The sequence below is a fragment of the Eublepharis macularius genome, chromosome 14 (assembly GCF_028583425.1).
Source record: "Eublepharis macularius isolate TG4126 chromosome 14, MPM_Emac_v1.0, whole genome shotgun sequence".
NCBI lineage: Eukaryota > Metazoa > Chordata > Lepidosauria > Squamata > Eublepharidae > Eublepharis > Eublepharis macularius.
The window spans coordinates 38,235,124-38,254,737 of record NC_072803.1 but is presented as its reverse complement, the minus strand read 5'-3'; the positions used below and the strand labels follow the sequence as shown (position 1 = coordinate 38,254,737).

Below are 19,614 nucleotides of genomic sequence, written 5' to 3'. Positions count from 1 at the left end.
CACCTCAAGGTGAAATGTACTTACATCATCTACCATGAGGGTGGCAATGGCTCTACCAATTTCATTGTAGGATTTTGATTTTCCTGAAGGACCCAGGAGGATAAACAGGAATCTGGTGAAAGAAACAAACTCCTGCATTGACAATCATTTGCAAGCATTTTCCATTGCAAGATTTTCAATGTACAAGCCACAGATCAAAGGACTATGTTACTACAAAGAAGGTTTCTCTGATCGTTCTTCCTGTAGGAGAGCAAATTCCAGGAACCTGATAGAGTGCCTTCCCTTTCAGTGGCTAATAGCAAGAAAGGTATATTACTCAGATCTGATTTGCTGGATTGTGGCTGTTATGTGTGGAACTGACTTCAATGGAGTTAATTTATAAGTATTCTTAGAATAGTTTTATAAATACAATAGGTTGGCCAGTATAACAATGATCACGCCATAAAAAATCAACTGTTGTCTGGAGTATAGGACTATGTATTTGCTACATAAATATAGCGATTATCTATGATTTAATTTTATATCAGAAACATAGTTTCTAGTAGGTGTAGAAACAAATTCCTGAGGGACAGCTTTTGCAATATACGCTGGCACCAGTTAGTCATGGGATGAAACATCTTTACTCAGCCTAGATCTGGGGGTTTTGCGGGGGGGGGGAGGGCTTGATAGCAAGCCAAATCAAGAACAACATAAGTTTAACATTTTCTGTGCCTCCTTATGGGAATTAGTTGTAAATAATGTGGGAATTTACTATAAATAATATTTCTGAGCAGGGCTTTTTTTCAGGGGGAACGCGGGGGAACAGAGATCCGGCACCTCTTGAAAATACTCTGCAATAGTGCTTGAAAATAATATGATTTCAAGGAATCCCATGCGTTTCTTCCTCATTTCCTCTTGAGAGTTCCGCCCCCTCTTTTCCCAGAAAAAAACCCCTGTTTCTGAGACAATCGTTTTATGGGATGGGGTTCAAATTGTGATCCTATGGGATAAAAATATGATGAGACAGTACTGCAGAGCATGTTCTTAGCCACCCATTCATTCAGCCTTGGAGGAAAACGCACATCTTTTCTTTAACAGTCCACTTACCTAGTTGGGACAGGCACTTCTGTTACACCACCTAACATGGTGGACTGAATGAGTCGCACAAACGCCACAAATGGCTTGTCCAGGAAGTCCACTTCTCCCACTAGTACATTAGAGGCTTCAGAATCTTTGGGAATCTTCTTTATGAATTTATTTTTGAGCTGTGAATAAACAGATCTGTTTCTCAGAAGCTCAGAAATTCCTCCCTTCTTTTGCTTCGCCTCAACATTTCACTTTAAATAGTGTTAAGCAGGAAAGAGGAGAACTAAACATTTAGCAGCTTCCTTGACAGAATGAAGACAACTCCTCTCATACACCAGAATGTCTGGACCTCTTGAGGGATTTGGCAGAAGTTGATTACATGATATTGAGTTGGATCCAGTGCCAAATTTCCACATGTGCTAGAGCAATTGCGCTCGCAGAAATGCAAGGAAAAGTCAGACGCATTGCACCCCCACTTGCAATTTTGCTTCCACAAGATCTCATGAAAACAATTTCTGGTCATTATAATATATAAACAGGAAAGTGCTAGGTGTTGCACAAGATTTTGTGCAAGTGGAACTGCACAAAGTCAGTTTTATGTTTCCACTTGTGCTTTGCTGGATCCAAGCCAAGTTCTTTTTATGAAATTCTGATGGAAATTCACAAGAGAATTCAATTTTCTTCAGATCTCTTCAAATTTCATAAATTTCACACTTCCAAGATTACCTTTTCTTCAAAGTTTTCAGTCTCAAGCATCCCTCTAAATTTACCTACTGTTTGCATCTTTCATGCCTCTCCAAATATAAGGTCAATGGTCAATATGACCTCCTCTAGAATCTATTTATTATCCATTACTTCTGTTTACTTTATTTAATCTTCTTAGTAGCCTTACTACGCGTAAGCTTAGGCTTATTTAGACTCCTTTAATATGGCAGAAGGTGAGTTTTCTTATTTTTGAAGCCCAGAAGTGCCAGGTCGTATTAACCCATGGCCAGGCCCCTAGGCTTTCTTTCACCCCACTACAGCTGACAGCCTGACCCTGGTATGGCAGGTACTAGACCGCAGTACATAGCCCCATATCCATTTTGAGGGTCTCCTGAAGAGTTCTATTGACAATTTTAAAAAAAACATTGCGTGAATAGGAAAGCACATTTGGGGGGTATAATTGTTCAATACTGTAATATTTTGAAGTGAATAAAACTTTTATTATTTATTAAAATATATATAATTAATGGATTCTTTTTAATATAAGAGACAATTTGTTTCACTTCAATAAGGAAGCAGTTAATTATCTTATTAATAGAGGTTATATAAGAGAATCAATTCATTGTAATTTATGTAGGGGTATGCCTCAGCAAAAAAAAAATGATGGACCCCTAGTCCCTGCAGGCCCCCTAGGCTTCAGTGTAGTCAGCCGTATGAATAATACAGCCCTACAGAAGTGTCAACTGTATGGAATCACTACAGGTATCAAAACAACACTAAAACAATCCAGGGTTAGATGCCCCTAAATCCACTTTAGTGATCGAGAACCCAATCCACAGGAAAGTTCTCCCATGTGACAGAGCTGTCATTCATTTCAGTGGAGAACTTTCAAGTGGGTTGTGCCCCAAGACTACAGAAGTAATTTAGAAGGCTAGAACCCGACATACTTACTCACTGCAGCCTTTCTGGAAGCCTTTCCGTAAGCCTCCACAGGTAGTGGTAGAATATTTCTATAGCATTCTCTCTCAGTGCTCCACATACATGATCTTAGTTCTCCTTACAATTACCCTCTATGTTTGGCCAGTATAATTATTGTTACACCCATATTATAGATGGGGCAATGAATTTGTGACACGGTAGCTTGCATAAGGCCACCCAGTGAGTATATAGCTGAGAAAAGATTTAAATCAGGAATTTCCATCTCATATTCTTCATCACTGTGCTACAACAGTTCTTAATCACTTGGGGGGCTTGATCCCATGGGAAATTGTTTAATAAATCGCACAGCTCATATGACATAGGGCAACCAGATGAGGAGGACAGAGCTCTTTATTTTATTGGCTGTGTAGAAGAGATAATTCGTCACCTTTGCAGGTCAAGTACTACCTCAGCTGCACAATTGTCCTCCTTTGCATTTGGCCACTCTACTAAGATTTTGCCATTACTCCCCCCCCCAACTATGTTTCTGACAATTTCTGCAGAGCAAAAGCACCAGACAATGGAGGATGGATGTCTCATTTAATAAATCTATCCCTCTGTCTCTTGGCCTCTGCGGCTGTTTCATTATTAGCCTAAAAAAGCTTCAGTAAACTCCAGGCTGGGCTTTATTATAATCTATATGCTGGCAGAAGGAGAGGCACGTGAGTTAGGGGAAGAGCTCCCCTCCTGCTAGCCAAGCCACCCCCTTTCTTCTAATCTTTTTAAATCCATGCTAGAAAAAAAGCCAATAAAGCTTTAAGAATAAGTAGAGAGCAGGAGTTAAGAGCAACCTCTAAGCTTCATGGAAAACGCCGTGTAAAAGTCCCTTTGTAGTGACCCTACTAGGCTGATTAAAACCTGGGTTCTTTGGGAATGAAATACTTTGCATACCTCAGAGTTAACCCTCCCCATGGCCACTTTTCAAAGTGTTACACTTGGATTCAAATATGAGGTGAGAGACTGCTTCCGCATGGCCAGGACTCTCCACATTGCTTTCTTTGTTGTGGCAAATGCAGTGCAGAGTACATTGGCAATGCAGCTTCCACACAAGACTGTCCTCCGTCAGCCTGTTGCACCCGCCATTTTCCTGCATTTCCCCCCAACACACAGGTGGAGGGCTTTATGAAAGCTTTAAAAAAACCAGTAATTGCTGCTATCATCATCATCATCATCATCATCATCATCCAAAACACAATCAACAATAATCAGAGGTCACATGTTATTATTGATTGGCTGATACAAGTTTCCACTGGAGACCTAAGTATTAACCAGATATCAGTGTAATATGTACGCTGTTCCAAGCAGTGCCATCTTTTGCAGTTCTGTAGGTGTTATGTCAGAAAGCTGCACTTTTCCCATATGAATTGCAAAGTTTTTCGAGATGGTTCCAAGTGCCCCAATGACAATGGGGACTACTGTTGCATTCTTCTTTCCTATCATCATCATCAACAACAACAACAACAACAACAACATCATTTATACCCTGCCTGTCTCCCCAATGCGGGCCCAAAGTCGCTCACATCATTCTTCACACTTCCATTTATCCTCACAACAACCCTGTGAGGTAGGTTAGGCTGAGGGTGTGTGACTGGGCCAAGGTCACCAAGTAAGCTTCTGTGGCAGAGCAGGGTTTTGAACCCGAGTCTCTGAGATCCTAGCCTGACTCTCTAACCACTATACGATACACCAGTGATGGCGAACCTATGGAATGCGTGCCACAGCTGGCACACAGAGCCCTTTCTGTGGGCACGTGAGCCAAGTCGCCGATCACTAGGTCCAGGGTTCATTTGGAGGGGAAACGCCTGCAACGGCGTTCCAGTAGCTCTGAGCAGAGATCACATGGGTTTTGGCCCTGCCCACGTGATCCCTTTTCCTCAAGGCTGCCTCCCTGCTGCCTGTCTCTTTAGCAGCAGGAAGCGGAGGCAGCAGCGAGGCTGCTGGGGCTGGCTTTCTAAAGAAGAGTAAGCTGCTTTGATCTAACTTGCTTTACTTTCAGTCGTGACTCTTGAGCGAGTGAGAGAGAGAAAGAGAGTGCTTGCAAGCAGGGCTGCTGGTCTAAAGAAGGGCAAACTGCTTTGATTTAACTTGCTTTACTTTCAGTCGTGGCTCTTGAGTGTGTGTGTGTGTGTGTGTGTGTCAGAGAGAGAGAGAGAGAGAGAGAGAGAGTGCTTGCAAGCAGGGCTGCTAGTCTAAAGACGGGCAAACTGCTTTGATTTAACTTGCTTTACTTTCAGTCGTGGCTCTTGAGAGAGAGAGAGAGAGAGAGAGAGAGAGAGAGAGAGAGAGAGAGAGCGGAACTACAAGTGACAAAAGGCACAGATTGGACACTTGTCAGCTTCCCTCAAGTTTTGATGGGAAATGTAGACATCCTAGTCTTGCAGCTTGGCTCTCTGACTGCTGCCAATGGACTTTTCAACTGTCACTTGTCCAGCATTCCACCAAGCTGCCTACATTTCCCATCAAAACTTGAAGGAAGCTGACAAGTGTCCAACCTGTGCCTTTTGTCACTTGTAGTTCTGCTCAGAGATGTTAAGTAGTTGGGACAACTGTATGAGTTGTTTTTTTCTTAACTAAAACCTCAGTATTCAGGTTTAATTGCAGTGCTGGCACTTTGAAATAAATAAGTTGGTTTTGTGTTGCAGTTTGGGCACTCGGACTCAAAAAGGTTCGCCATCACTGCAATACACTATAGCAATTACTGATTTTTTAAAAGCCCTTAACAAATCCTCCAGGGGTATGGTAGGGAAAATGGTGACCACGAGGGCCCAGTGACAGGAAAATGGCACCAGTTTGGGCAGGGCCTTTGAAGAGGCACACATTCCTTTTCAGATGGCATGAGAATTCTCTTGGACTGTGCTCTTCTCAAAAAAGACTGGAGCAAAGCAGTTTGGGAAAGAGTATTTGAGGGACAGGTAAAGGACTATTTGAGCACAATTAAAGAATGACATTGTGTGCATGCCCCCTCCCCCAAGCACTCCAGTGGGGAAACCAAAGTGGAGGGAAACTTCCATGTGGAAACAGCTGAGCTTGGGGTGCTGTGTGAATCCCCCTCCTCTTGCACAGCCCTTGTGTCTTCTGCAGCTGCCTAACTGAATTTTTCAATTTTTTTCCTTGCTGATGAAGCAGAAATCATTCTCTTTTACCTGTGCATTTAAAATAAGATACATGCTAAAAGACTGTGCAAAAAAAGAGCAAGCATAACTATTCCCATGATACACTCCTTCTACATCTATCGCTCTACCTCCTGCTGTCTGTTTCCTTAGCAAACAATGGGGGGGAGGCGGTGGCTGGGGCAAGTTGCTCTCTTTCAACCTAATTTACATCACAGGGTTGTTAGGAAGGAGAACCACGTTTGCTGCTCTGAGCTCTTTTGAAGTAGAATGAGTTAAAAATGAATTAGGCAGTTTATACCTAATAGCCACCAGCAACTCAAGGCTTATTTAAGCTAGCATGTTCTAGTCAGTGCCCATTTTTACAAAAGCCCAGAGTATCTTAATTTGCTTGCATTCATTCTTGTTTATGATAACATTTTCCCTCTTCATATCATCTCCCACAATCTAAATTTACTTGGCAAGCTCCTGGGAGCAGGCATTTTTCAAGTAACTCTGGGTCACTCTACACATTACTTCTTTAATGAGGTCTTCATGGAAACAACCTGCGCTCCACACAGACACACATCAGCTCAGGAGATGGGCTTCTATAAAAAAAAAGTGAGAGTGTAAATGGGCTCAGAAAGCTGCTGCCAGAGAGGGAGAGCTCCTGCCTTCCTTCCAAGCTTTTCCTCCCAGTGCAAAAACAGTGCAGGGAAGGAGAGTTTTCCCTTTTCTATTGCTGCACGTGCACACTACACCTCCACGCGGAGCAGAAGACATGGGCGGGGGGAAGCTTGGGACAAAGGGAGGAGCTTTCCCTCCCCTGGTGGCAGTTTTCTGAGCCCATTTGAATGCTGTTTTTTTTTTTTAATAGAAGCCAATCCTCCAGGTGATGTGTGTTTGTCCAGAGCACAGGCTGACTCTGTGGAGAACTCGTAAAAGAAGTAATGTCTAGAGTGACCTTCTGTAAAGTATAATGTACATAACTGTGTTCTACTCTGATCTCAGTTCCATTCATAGTAACTCCTATATGTGCACACGCATCCTTTTAAGCTCAAAACAAAAGCAGATATGACCTCTGGGATGGATGCCATTTGAGTTCATATTCACCAAAGTATGTATTCATTTTGCCAAGCCAATAGCTATGCCACCTCCCATTGAACAGTACTTCCTAGAGAACTGTCAACTTGTGAGCAAATATCCTGACATTGCACCTGATTGTATGGGCATGATTTTTCAGAAGACACATGGTTTTCCTATGATACACAAAAACCACTGAAACCCTGAATAGTTGATTACACATACAACAGGGAGTTGGTCAGCCTCCATTAGATTTTTGGAACACATTGTACAGTGGGTTTTGTCTGCAGAAGTGCTTGTAACAAACAGGAAACATGGATGAGTATGACAGTGGGTTCACGTTCTGTGTAAGCTTGAGAAACCAATTACGACACTTCAAAGCAAAGCTTGGTTCTCATAAAGGGACCGCCAGGGACTTCCTACCTGATCTGTGCTTGGAGTATCCGTGATGTCATTCATGCTTCTGCTTTGGGCATGGCCTAAAGGGGTAAAATACGTATATACATCCAATGTGAGAAGTGTTTTGCTTATAACAGGGGTGGGGAAACTCAGGGCTATGGGGGAGGGAAGACTCTCCATGCATTTTTTCCATAAAACCCACTACTACTACTCCTGTAATGTCCCCATTGGTTTAAGAATGCTTGGTATTTTATATTATGTGGGTCATGCCAGCTAGGTAAGGGAGGCTTGTTTCCAGGGAACTTCCCTGTATAATGAGCATCTGCTGTCTGTTCCTGGTTGACCTGCTCAGCCTATAAAGTGGCATCTTATGAGTTTTGGGGCCCATCAGTTCAACCCTTACTCAATGCAAGTTACGATTAAAAAAACACAATGCAAACAAACATAGGTAAACACACCGGGACAAGATACAATTGGAAATTAACATAAAATTCCCAGATAAGTTAGCATCAAGATGACCATAAAACCCCGTCTTTACTCAATCACACTGCTGCAAATGCCATCCTAAATAAGTAGATTTTACATCAGGCAGATCTGGGTGTGGAAAGGAGCTGAGCAGACTTCTCTAGGGAAGGTATTCCATTAGTGGAAACACCCTTTTTAAAAACACCTGTAGTAAGTGGACAAAGAGGGGATACGGAGCAAGTAATCCTTGGATAGCCTCAGAAAATGAGAAGGCATGTTCAGGGAGAGTCCTTGAAGGAATGTGGTTTGGATCCTATGAATGAATTCTGTGTGGACTAGATAGTCTCTGCTATGGAGCACACTTCCTCTTCTGTTGAAACTTCCATTTGTGCATTGAAAATTATTGACCTTGCACAAATGAAAATTTTAGCAAAAGAGGAAGCACACACTGCAATAGTGAAATGTGTAGCATTCATGGAACCTGTTCATAGCTTATGTATTTTGGAGTGAACAAACAGGAATAGGATCCCACAGCTGCTTCATCTCAACACGGCCATCCACAACATGTTGCCTGGAAATGGGAAAAATGGGATTGCAAAATCAGCCTCTAGTTTGTAGCCCCAGCATGCTGGCAAACAGGAAGAGTAAGAGACTTGTTAATGTTTCTTACCTTCACCATACTCCAGGGCAAAGGTTCCAGCCCCTCTTCCAACCCCTGTGTCAAGCACAGAGAAGTCAGGGGCAGAGAAAAGATTGGTGGTGACTATGAATGATGACTGGGAGGTACGCCAAGCCAACATTTATGGACTTTCTAGTTTCTCATTAGCGCTTATTACAGCAGAATTTGCCTCTGTAATATGGGTCGAATCCACATTCACCCATTACCCGCATGTTTATCGGATATCTTCCGTTTGCCTCCAATCCGTGATTTTTTCCTCTTCGTTCACATCCCTGCTTCCAATCCATCTTTCTTGCGTGTCCCTCCGGTCACATGGCCGCTCAAAAACCGCTTTTTTGGGCGGGACCTTTTTTCCCCGCCCATTTTTTTAAAAAAATTTTGAGCACACTTTTCCGTTATTTCGATCTTGCCTTATAAAGAAACATCATTGAAGATAATGATGCCTCTCTTTCCCCCACTGACAGCACTGATGGCTCTTTCCCATTTCTTTTTTGGAAATTTGGAAGCATGTGGGAAGCTTTCGTGGGCATTTCCTATGCAGGACAGTTCAGTGCCTGAATTTTACTGAAGTTTCACTTCCTTGGAGTGTCATTATTTCGATATTTCATAATTTCGATATTACAGTAATATAAAATAAAAAAATAAAAAACAGTTAAAAAGGAAGTTTCGCGAGTCCGTTCTGAGAATGGATTCACCCCAAAATGATTTTTCAAACTACCAGATTTGATTCAGAAACAGCATAATCAATAAATCCAATGCTATGAAGTCAAAAACAGTCTTTGCAGACTACGGAGCACTTGCAAGTTGAATCAGCCAATAGGAACTCTCAGAACGGCCGGAGAGACAGGAAGGGGGGGGGGTTAAAAAAACGCATAAATTGCGCATTGGCCCGTTCACGGCCACTGTGAAACTCCCGTTGAAAACCTGTGACCACATATTCAGGAGAAATGCGAATGAAATGCGTCTGTTTAATGAGGTAATGTGACCGGCACTCGGGATTGCGTGGGGAATGCGGGGAACATGCGACTTAGAATGAGTAATGTGGATTCGACCATGGTAACGACATCACCACCAAAAGTCTTAAGGTAAATGTGTGCATTTGTTTTATGAAGTCTGCAGTTCTTTGCCAGCATTTTTGTATTAGATTGATGTTCTCATCATATAAGTAAGTGTACTTGTGAAAGGGTCCATTGCAGTTATTTCCACCGACATGGAACATCAGCAAATAGCTGCCATAATTTGCCTTCCTAAGTTAATCAAGTGCCATACAGAAATATAAGTTCAATTCCATGTGCAGCAGAGTACCAAAAAGGCAACAATGCAAATGAGTCCTGATATGAAAGCAGCCCTGGAGTGAACGGATTGTATGAATATGATTGAACCTCAAATCAACCCAGATTTATTTACAGCCTGCCAATATTCCATCTTGGCGGTTTCCACACTAGGATAATTTTATGCTGCTTAATCATTCCTTTCCAACAGCCAGCCACATGGCACTTAATTTAATGCTACAGTCACTATAAAATACAGCAATGCCAATTCTCATAAGAAAAACCATACTGGATGTTTACTCAGAAGTAAGCCGTATGCAGCAATGTGTTGTTCTGTTGTCTTTGCAATTTGCCTAATAAGCTACTTTTCTGTGCACTTGCTGGTAGCTGTAGCATTCTCCTGTATCATTCCTTAATTGTCAGTTCTCGTTACCTTGGGGGAGGGGCTTAAATTTACCTATGCATAAGTTGCAAACATCTCTGTAATTGTCCACTTACTTTTCACCCTTCCCTGTCAGCTCACTACCTCCTATTTTTCAGTTTAATTAATTGCTTCCTGGTCACTTGCAGTGGCCTGAATCCTTAAATAGTATATGAATATTTTTTGTGGTTGTGAATGAATGCTCATTAATTTTCTTTATTATTGTTGTACTTCTGTTAGTATGAAATTGCGACTATATAAGAAAAAGGAATTAATGAGCAATCACTTTGGCTGCAAAGAGAAACTAGTTATTAGCACCTGCCGCTACAGCAAGAACTAATTAAGGAAATAATAGTTAAACCAAAAGAAACAGAAGGAGGTACATTTAATGGGATCCTAGCCAGAGGAAGCCTCAGTAGCAGGTTGTTAATCCAGTCGTGGTCCTGGATCCAGACTCCAGTTTCCATGGTTGCAAGGGCTGCTGCCCATGAAGGGCGATTTTCCTACCTACTTCCTCTTGTGGCATCCCAAAATGCCCCCTGAAATCCTGTCCTAGGGGGAGAGGTGGGTTGGGATGATCATGGATATTTGAGCATGGAACCTGGGGAGGTCAGGGTTTGGAGAAAAGAGGGACCACAGGCATACAGTCCACGCTCCAAAGCAACCATTTTCTCCAGGGGAACTAATCTCTGACATCTCGAAATCCATTGTAAGTCTGAGAGATCTCTAGTCCAACATAAAGGTTGGCAACTCTAGGGACAAAACAACTTCATGAATAGGGTTTGGAGGAGGGCACTGCTGGTGCCGCAGCTGTGTTTCAAGTAAGCATAAAATCACCATGAAATCAGGTCTAAAGAAAGATGGGAAAACATCACAGAAAACAATGATATGCGATGAATTCTCCATAAAAACAGAATGAATGAATCATATTTATTATAGACTAAATTGCTAGTGTGGATTCCACACAGCCCATATTCACCCACCCCACCATATTCTCATCACTTGAATTTAGATCTGCGGACTGCCCTTGAGGCCCAGAGAGATCAGGGTAAGCCATGCCAACTCCGACCCCAGCTTGGCATCAGAAATCATTTCCCCCCATAAATACAACTCTGTGTAAATGTTAAATAATGGGATATGTGCCTTCTTCTAGTCTTTGGGTTGCCATAATAAATTATTCCTTGCCTATTGATTTTTATTCTGCTTCTCTATGAAAGGAGAGATCGATGTAAAACTCACGCAATCGTCCATAACTAGCACTCTGTCGCATCCTGAGATCTTCAGTAGACCGGTGAAAGCTGGCCCCTGCAGCAGGACTTCGGATAGGGCTACGATCTGCGAACCAGAAGGAAAGAAGATTGGAAAGAAATCCATCCGTTATATAACAATGTTGGAGACTTGGTGAGTAGTCATCATGACTTAGAGTGCAATCCTAAAGAGAATTATTCCAATCTAAGCTCATTGAAATCAATGGCCTTAGACGAGAGTAACTCTTCTTAGGATTGCACTGTTAGAGTGGTAGCTACTCACTTGTGTTTGAGACAGATTTGCCAATATCTGCCAATGATCGGTGAATAGGTTTCTTGGTCTGGTGACGGTGCTTTCTCAAGAGTACATAACTTATTTTTTCCCGTAGTTCAGGTTTTAGCAAGCCATCTTCTATTTGCTTTTCAATGATATCATCTGAGAAAATGAAATTACAAATAAAAAAATAGAAAGGTGGCTGATGTGTAAAAACTAAATCTACGCAATCACTATTTCCCTTAAAAGAATATTTTCAAATTGCCACTTTCCCTCTAGAGCATTGCACAAATGATTATTGCACAAGCCAAGAAGAAGTTGTGTTTCAAAGAATGCTACACTTGCTTGCCCAAACAGCTGGTTTATTGAGATGTCCATAAAGGTGTGAGGCAACTCCATGTCTAGGCCTAGAACTGAGAGCTGATTCATTGAAGCATTTTCATTGCTTAGCAATACAACAACATGTGAAGGGGCAATCTTAGAATGTCAACCACAATGTTTATAAGTGGCATCCGCTTACACATCAGCTGTCAGTTATTAAGTAGAGAATAATCTAGAGAGATGCATGTATGTACCAACCCTAAAACTAGAATTAATACATCCAGGCATTTACCCATTAACAAACTGAAGCTTATTCCCAACAAGATGGACATGCTACTGGAGGGTGGAAGGATTTGAAGCGTCTCCTGTTCTGGAAAGAGTTCCATTTCTCTTGAAGCAGGGCTCCTCGGTTCCTACTGGTATATATGTGTGTGTGTGTGGGGGGGGGGGGTCCTGGCTACCAGTGGGTGCATCCTGCCATTGCTCATTGGTGGGAAAATAAGAGGGCAGCATCCCAACATGTTGATGTCACTCCCCATGTGCCTGGAAGTGATGTCAGGGCATTGCAGAAGACTGCCTAGCATTTGGGCAAAACTCTATCATTAAACCATAGAGTTTTGTCCAAGTGATAGAGTGTCCCCTGTGTTGCACTGTCATCACTTCTGGGTGCACAGGGAGTGACATCAGTGCATCCCCAGTGATGTCATTATGTCACTGCAAAGCCCCCCACCTGGGTAAGTCTCCTGCTGTTTGCAAGCTTTGTGCTGGCAACCCTAACTTGAAGGAGCAGATCAGAAACTGGGGGATTCTGCTGGATGTGGACCTACTGCTGGATAAATAGGTAGCAGAGGTGACCAGGTGTGCCTTTTGCTAGATTTGACTGATTAGCTGGCCTTTCCTGTTACCTTTCCTATGCAGAAAAGATCTTGCCACTGTAGGCCATGCCCTGGTTACATCTAGATTAGATTCCAGCAATGCCCTATACATGGAGCTGCTCTTAAAAAGAGTTCAGAAATGTTAATTGGTACAGAATGCTGCAGCCATGATGCCGGCTGGAGTGGGTAGTGTGGATCATATCACTTGACTTGTCTACACTGGCTTCCAATTGTTTCTGGGCCCAGTTCAAGATACTATCTTCTTATTCCAACCCCTTCCCCCCATATAGACCAACATTTAATTCATTGGAGCTTAAACTGATTGCTCTGCAGTAGTCATGTTGAATCTTTGCTTTCTATCTGCCTTTTGGATATCTAATGTTTTGAAACTGCTGTTTGATGTTTTGTTTCTTAATTTATACATCTTTCATTCTATGGCTTACATCCCAAACATTGTGAATGCTTGATGCAATCCAGTGTTTGTGCTCTAGACCAGGGATGGCTGCTGTCTTGGTAGTGGTTGAAGTCACTATTCATGTACCCCATTTATTTCAGGTCTGCTACAGTGAGGGAGATTCTGGCTCAGTTCTGAAATACCTATGATTTGGGGCAAGGAGTAACCATCTAGGTCGAGCATCACAGTCCCCGTCTGCAAGCAAGTACGTAGCTCAAACAGGCTATGTAAAGATAACGTTGACACATGAGGCTTGCTCCATCTCTCTCCTCCTTCTTCCACTTTCTCTTCAAATTTAATCCACCTGGAACAAAGAAAGAGGACACCATAAATGGTGCTGAGCGTAAATGTACAGATGGCACAGTCACACACCAAAGCTTATAGGGGAGTAGGATATTGAAATTCTGGCCAGGTAGTACTTCAGAAGTGGGTTGGCCTCTGTGTTTGAAAGAGAGAGATTAAATTGCAAAAAAAAAGGCAACATAGTCTAAGAGCAAGTTTTTTTTGTAGATCAATCACATTTTTTTGAGCAAGAAGAGTTGTGGCACTGCCATGCATAGCTAATTCTTGTTCCTTTTTGCTGTTTATAGAGAAGTCAAGAAGGGAAAAGCCCAGGCTAGGGAGTTCATACTAGCATGTATCCTACCATTTTGCTCTGCAAGGTTTGAAGCCTTCCTCCAACTTAAGTGGTTCTTCTCCTGAGTGGAGTAGTAGGATATATGCTATTATCAGCTCCTGAAGGAACCACCAAGGGCCTGAGAAAAACAGCCCTTTGTTAGCAACTGGTGGGAGGCTTATAAGAGTGGTGGAGGGTAGACATGGGCACAAACCAAAAAAAAATTACCAAACCAGAGGATCGTGGTTTGGTGCAGACCACGATCCTGAATTCCCGAACAGCAACGAACATCTCCCGTTCCCGAACTGAACCGTGGATCATGGAGGCCACAGCGGAGGTGCGCTGGAGCTTGGCCCCAGAGCCAGGCAGCAGCCCTGGAACCAGAGGAGATAGATTCCTATCCACCAAAGCCAAGCACAATTGTACTCTCTCAGTCTCTCTCTCCAAAGGCTAGCAAGTGGCAAGCAAGAGCTCTGTCCCACTCCACTGCTAGCGGAAAGTGAAACCCAGCCTGGGAGCCCATGGCTATTTATAAGCATGGGTCCCATTCAGCAACACAGGAGGTCTGTGTTTGGCCGTCAGAGCTGCCTATCAGGGTTTGCAGGGATGAGATTGGAGTGCCCATGGCTACAGAACACCCCCTTCCTCCTCCCTCCCCTGGGTGTCTTCTCCCAACTTGTAACTGCTTTGCTGCTCCGTGGTTGGAAGGGAGCCCTGCTGATCAAGGAAAGCTGGGCTTCCATTCAGGTTTCCAGGGCGACAGAAGGAGGGCAAACAGAGCTCAGGCATTCCCCTGGCTCCGTTGCCAGGGGAATAGATTGCTGGCGCCTGAGTGTCTGGCTTCCCGAACCGAGCCTGAATGCCCCGAACTGGGCCTCTCCCGACTGCTGGTTCGTTGGCTGGTTTTTGATGTTCGTAATGCGGTTCGTGCCCATCTCTAGTGGAGGGGCGCCAGGGGGACAGAGAGATGGCAATGGTATCATGTGATGTCACAGAAAGCATCATTTCTGGCTGAAAACTGGACTTGAGGTTACGGGTGTTATGTATTGGGCTAGCTTTGAGTAAAGCGGGGCTCCTGAGGTCCACAATCCTGTTGAGAAATAGGGTTAGCAGAAGCCAATCATTCCTCCGGGATATGAACCAGTTGCTGCCTTGTAAACATGTTACCTTTTGTCAGCACATGCAAATGAAGGATCCTAGTTGCCTGTGTTCTCATTGGGGGGTTACTAAAAGGGGGCGTCGTTTGGAGTGTATATATTTGGCTTCTTCGGGAGCGTGTACATATTTGCAATAAAGTTACTCGCATGAGCTGAAATCACTGCCTAGCTGAAATCACTATGAGCACAAGGCTCAATACTTAATAACGGCATCACAGTGACACCATCATTTCTAGTTTTTGGCCAGAAATGAAGTTGCTGTGTGAGCCGTGCTGGCTCCCCCCCTTTCCTCCTGCCACTTAATTTACCAATGGTGGGCAATGAGTGGCATCAGTGGGTAATTGCCTGTTGCCAGCAGCTACATGGCAACCCTAGCTACAGCAGCTGTTACCCCATCTCCATTAGGGTCACTTCATGGCTTGTGCTGTGGGGTAGGGAAGAGAGATCCCCAAGCTAGGGGCATCATACCCTCAAATTCTAAGAAGATAATAATGAACCTAGACATTTCTTTTACTGTTTTTCTTTTTAACGTCTTCAATTTTTAAATTGTAAACCATCTTGGATCCCTTTACTGAAAAGTGGTATAGAAGTAAATATTTACTGTTGTCACCCAGTTATGGGGAAGGAAGAGCCATGTCCACTGTCCCAAGCTCCTTCAAGGAAGGGTTGGATTAAAATTAATTTGTTTATTTAGGAAATTTGCATGCTTCCTCCTCTCCAGTCCAGCTTGACACATCTCACAACTAAAACAATAAAGCAAAACCAGTCTAGATAATAAACCAAACAGCTGAAACAAATCACACAAAAATAATAAAACAAACCAATCTAGAAGAATAAATTTTAAAAAAATCAATAAACATGCCAGTAAAAAGGCAATACATAATTGATAGATGATTACATATACACTTTATTCCTAAACATGACAGTGAGTTGACCCCTTTGCCATACCTAAAGTCTGCTCTTGAATGTCTCTAAGGGCGAAGCTACAAGTGACGAATGACACTTGAACGGCAAGTGTATTTCTCCCTGTTCACTTGCTCTCCACTCAATCCACTTGCTGTTCAAGTGTCATTCGTCACTTGTAGCTTGGCCCTCAGTTTGGCCAAGACCATATTTCTCAGATTGGTTCTTCTTATTTAGTTTCCGTCACATCTCTACCTTTCTTATTTAATTTTTGCACAGGAAGCTCTGCTTTGGGTGTAGTGCATGTATGACTTGCAAGAGGCTGCTGTTCACAGCAGGACCATCTCTGTTGTGGTACTGAGGGCCAAGCTACACATGACGAATGACACTTGAACGGCAAGTGGATTGAGTGGAGGGCAAGTGAACAGGGAGAAATACACTTGCTGTTCAAGTGTCATTCGTCACTTGTAGCTTGGCCCTCAGTCATGTTATCAAATAGTTTCCTCAGTAATAACTACCTGTAACATATCTCCTTTCCCAACTCATAGAATTCTTACTATTTTTACATTTCCATCAGAATTTGAGCTTACTTACCGCTATGCTTTGTAATGGTTTGAAGTCTGCTCTTAGAGTTTAATGAAATAGTTTTTAATGGAATATTTTAGTTTTTTATGTTAGAAAGGATTTTTTTACTTCAAAGAAACAAATACATAAATGTACACAAACAAACATTATTAAGTAAGTGTGTATATAGGAGGGCCCTGTTATCCTCTCTTCCCAAAGAATATATGAGGACAAGGGTTTTACCAACTGGCATACTGCTAAGATTTCATCCTGTAAACTGTAAGATAAACAACCTGACAAAAGTCCCAGGATCTGGTTTGTCAATCATTCATCATCTCAATTCTCTCAGGATACAACAGAAAACAGTCAGTGTCTTCTTGAATACAAGCCTAAGAAGATGGCAGCTCCCCTTCACAGTCCTCTCCACAACAGCACTGCCACCGGGTTATCATTTGGGAGTCCTCCTCACTCCAGAGCACAAAATGTCTTATAACAGAAACTCTTTCATTTTTCTCTTGCAGCTCAATAAGCCATGGCACCTTAAAGGGGTACAGACTGCCTTTTTCTCAGCCATGTCCTCACCTCAAGTAGCAGGTATACCTCACACCTGAGTTTTAAGGGATTCAGAATGCACCCCCTTTCCTGCTCTTTTGCAACCCCCTCATGCCCATTCCTTTCTACTTATTTCACCAGAACTGCCACACAATTAACTGAGACTATTAGAGAAGGAAGGAAGCCTTCCTCTCCTACATTCTGCTGTGGCTAGGGATGCCAGTCCTCCGCTGGGGGCAGGGGATCCCCCACTCCACCCTCCACACACCCCGCCCCTCGTTTACCTGGCCAGCGGGGGTGGGGAATGGGGGAAACATGGTCTGTAGTGGCTGGATTCAGGCCGATTCGGACACAGCTCAAATTCGGGCCAAATCAGGCTGGAATCAGGGCAAATTGGGCTGCTCTGCAGTGGCCTGATTTGGTCCAATTTGGACCCAAATCAGGCTGAAATGGGGCCCAATTCATCCCCCCAGGGAGCACAGGAGCACTTCCAGGGCGGCCTGTGACCCACGTGATGATATTGCTTCCAGGAAGTGACATTATCACACAGGAAGAAAAGGAAAAGCACAAAGTAGGAACTGGGCTCCAGATCTCCCACCAAGGAGTGGGGGTGGGGGACTTGGCAATCCTAGCTGTGGCTTTAGAGGAACTTGTCAAACTGGGACAAGAACTGTACAGCATCCATATATCAAGCTCTTCCTCTTGCACTTGAGAGGCACCAACTACACTAGAAGCACCTGCTGTGGTAGGGCTGTTGCCAGCCTCCAGATGGGGCTTGGAGATGTCCTAGATTTACCACAGATCTCCATTCTACAGAGATCGGTTCCCCTGGAGAAAATGGCTTCTTTGTAGGGTGGACTCTATGGCATTATTGATTAATTGATTGATTGGTTGGTTGGTTGATTGATCTTATATTCCACTCTCCCTGCTTGCATGGGCTCAGAGTGGATAACAACCATGGATAAAATCTTATTTAAAACTATAAATAAAAATATACTGATTGATGACCATCTCTTGACAACAGACCCACATTACCCTGCCCTAACCAAACATCCAATGGGGATGGAGGATTAAGGATAATTAAGTGATGGCAAAGACTGGGTGGGAGGCCACACTACCCCCCCCCCCACAATATCTCATTGAAGTCCTTCCCCTCACCAAACTCTGCCTTCCCAAGGTTCCACCCTCAGATCTCTAGGAATTCCCCAACCCAGAATTGGCAAACCTATGTATGGTTCCCTTCCAACAGTTTCAGGTGGCTAGCCATGTTGGTCAGCAGTAGAACAGCCATAGATACAAATCTTGCTGTCCCTGGCAACAGCATCCAAGCAAGCCTCAGTTCCTGTATATATTTGGTACTTGTATGGAGGTTCCCATATTCTCATCGTACTGCAAGTACTCACCTTAGAAAATGGAAGATGGGGTTGCATGTCTGCTTCTGGATTGCTCCCAGGTATGTCTGCCTCAGGAAGCCTGGCAGAAATCAGTTTGGCACCTCAACATTTTGGTGTATGTCCAACTAATCGACATTACTGGGCTGCAATGTCTAGCCCCCCTTCCCCAATTACTAGCAAGGTTATAACCACTAAGGCAGGGCAGGAGGCCGTCACCCTCCTGGTTTCAGATAACATCTGGTCTTCATTCCTGAAGCAATTTGTTTGTTGCCAAGTTACTGGTCTGCTCCAGATGTAGGTGATTTTTGGAGGGCCATATCAAGGTCTCCATCTGCTTTAGACAGCTCAGAGTTGGACACTAGCCAGTGATGGATGCCTGAAGTGATGGTATTTAACTTACAGCTCTTACAAGCAGGTTGAGACCCAGATGGGACATTCTTTCACACTCAGCTGCTTTTAATAGCTCTTGGCTCTTTAACAATTTATCAAGGCTGCTGGCCCACTAGTCAATGTGCCTGATGTATTCTGAAGCAGCTTGAGGGCTGGGTGGCATGCTCCTACTGGTTAGTTGTTGGCCCAGGCTGCAATATGCCCACTTCTTCTCTACACAACCAGCCAACCAACCTGTCTGTCTGTCTGTCTGTCGCCCACCTTTCTCACTGAGACTCAAGGCGGCTTACACAGTGCGAGATTAGTACAGTCAGTATCAAGAACAATTTCATAAACAATGCCGTAGGGTAAATAAACACAAGTTTACAAAGACATAACATTAGCAAGAATCCAATACAGAGTTGAAGAAATGCTGAAACAGAACATAAAACACAATGTAGTGGTGAAGTCTATGGGTGAAGTCTCTGGTCCCTAACTCATTAGTGGAGCATCTGATAATTCAATAATACAGTTTGCGGAAAGCCAGAAAACTATTATAAATTATTAAATGAACCTAAGTTCTTTGGTATGCATGCCTTAAGATGAAAATCCATTTATTTTAAAGAGAAAATAATAGAAATACAGCGTCATCCAGACACTCCAAACTGGAGGCCATTGACCTTTGCTGAGTTTCTTTCCCCTTCTTTCTCCCCCGGTGCGCTGGTTTAGCAGT

General features: G+C 43.3%; 1 protein-coding gene across 1 annotated transcript in view; it reads right to left on the bottom strand.

Moving 5' to 3' along the window:
• The window catches only part of SLC4A5 (solute carrier family 4 member 5), a 76,868-nt gene that overhangs the window by 29,795 nt on the left and 27,459 nt on the right, over positions 1-19,614 (bottom strand). Inside the window, exons 4-9 of the mRNA XM_054997482.1 lie at positions 13,470-13,630; positions 11,686-11,838; positions 11,395-11,490; positions 7,344-7,399; positions 1,087-1,244; positions 25-112 (exon numbers count right to left, since the gene is read on the bottom strand). Coding sequence (XP_054853457.1) covers positions 25-112; positions 1,087-1,244; positions 7,344-7,399; positions 11,395-11,490; positions 11,686-11,838; positions 13,470-13,630 — 712 coding nt within the window. The remainder of the gene's footprint in view (positions 1-24; positions 113-1,086; positions 1,245-7,343; positions 7,400-11,394; positions 11,491-11,685; positions 11,839-13,469; positions 13,631-19,614) is intronic.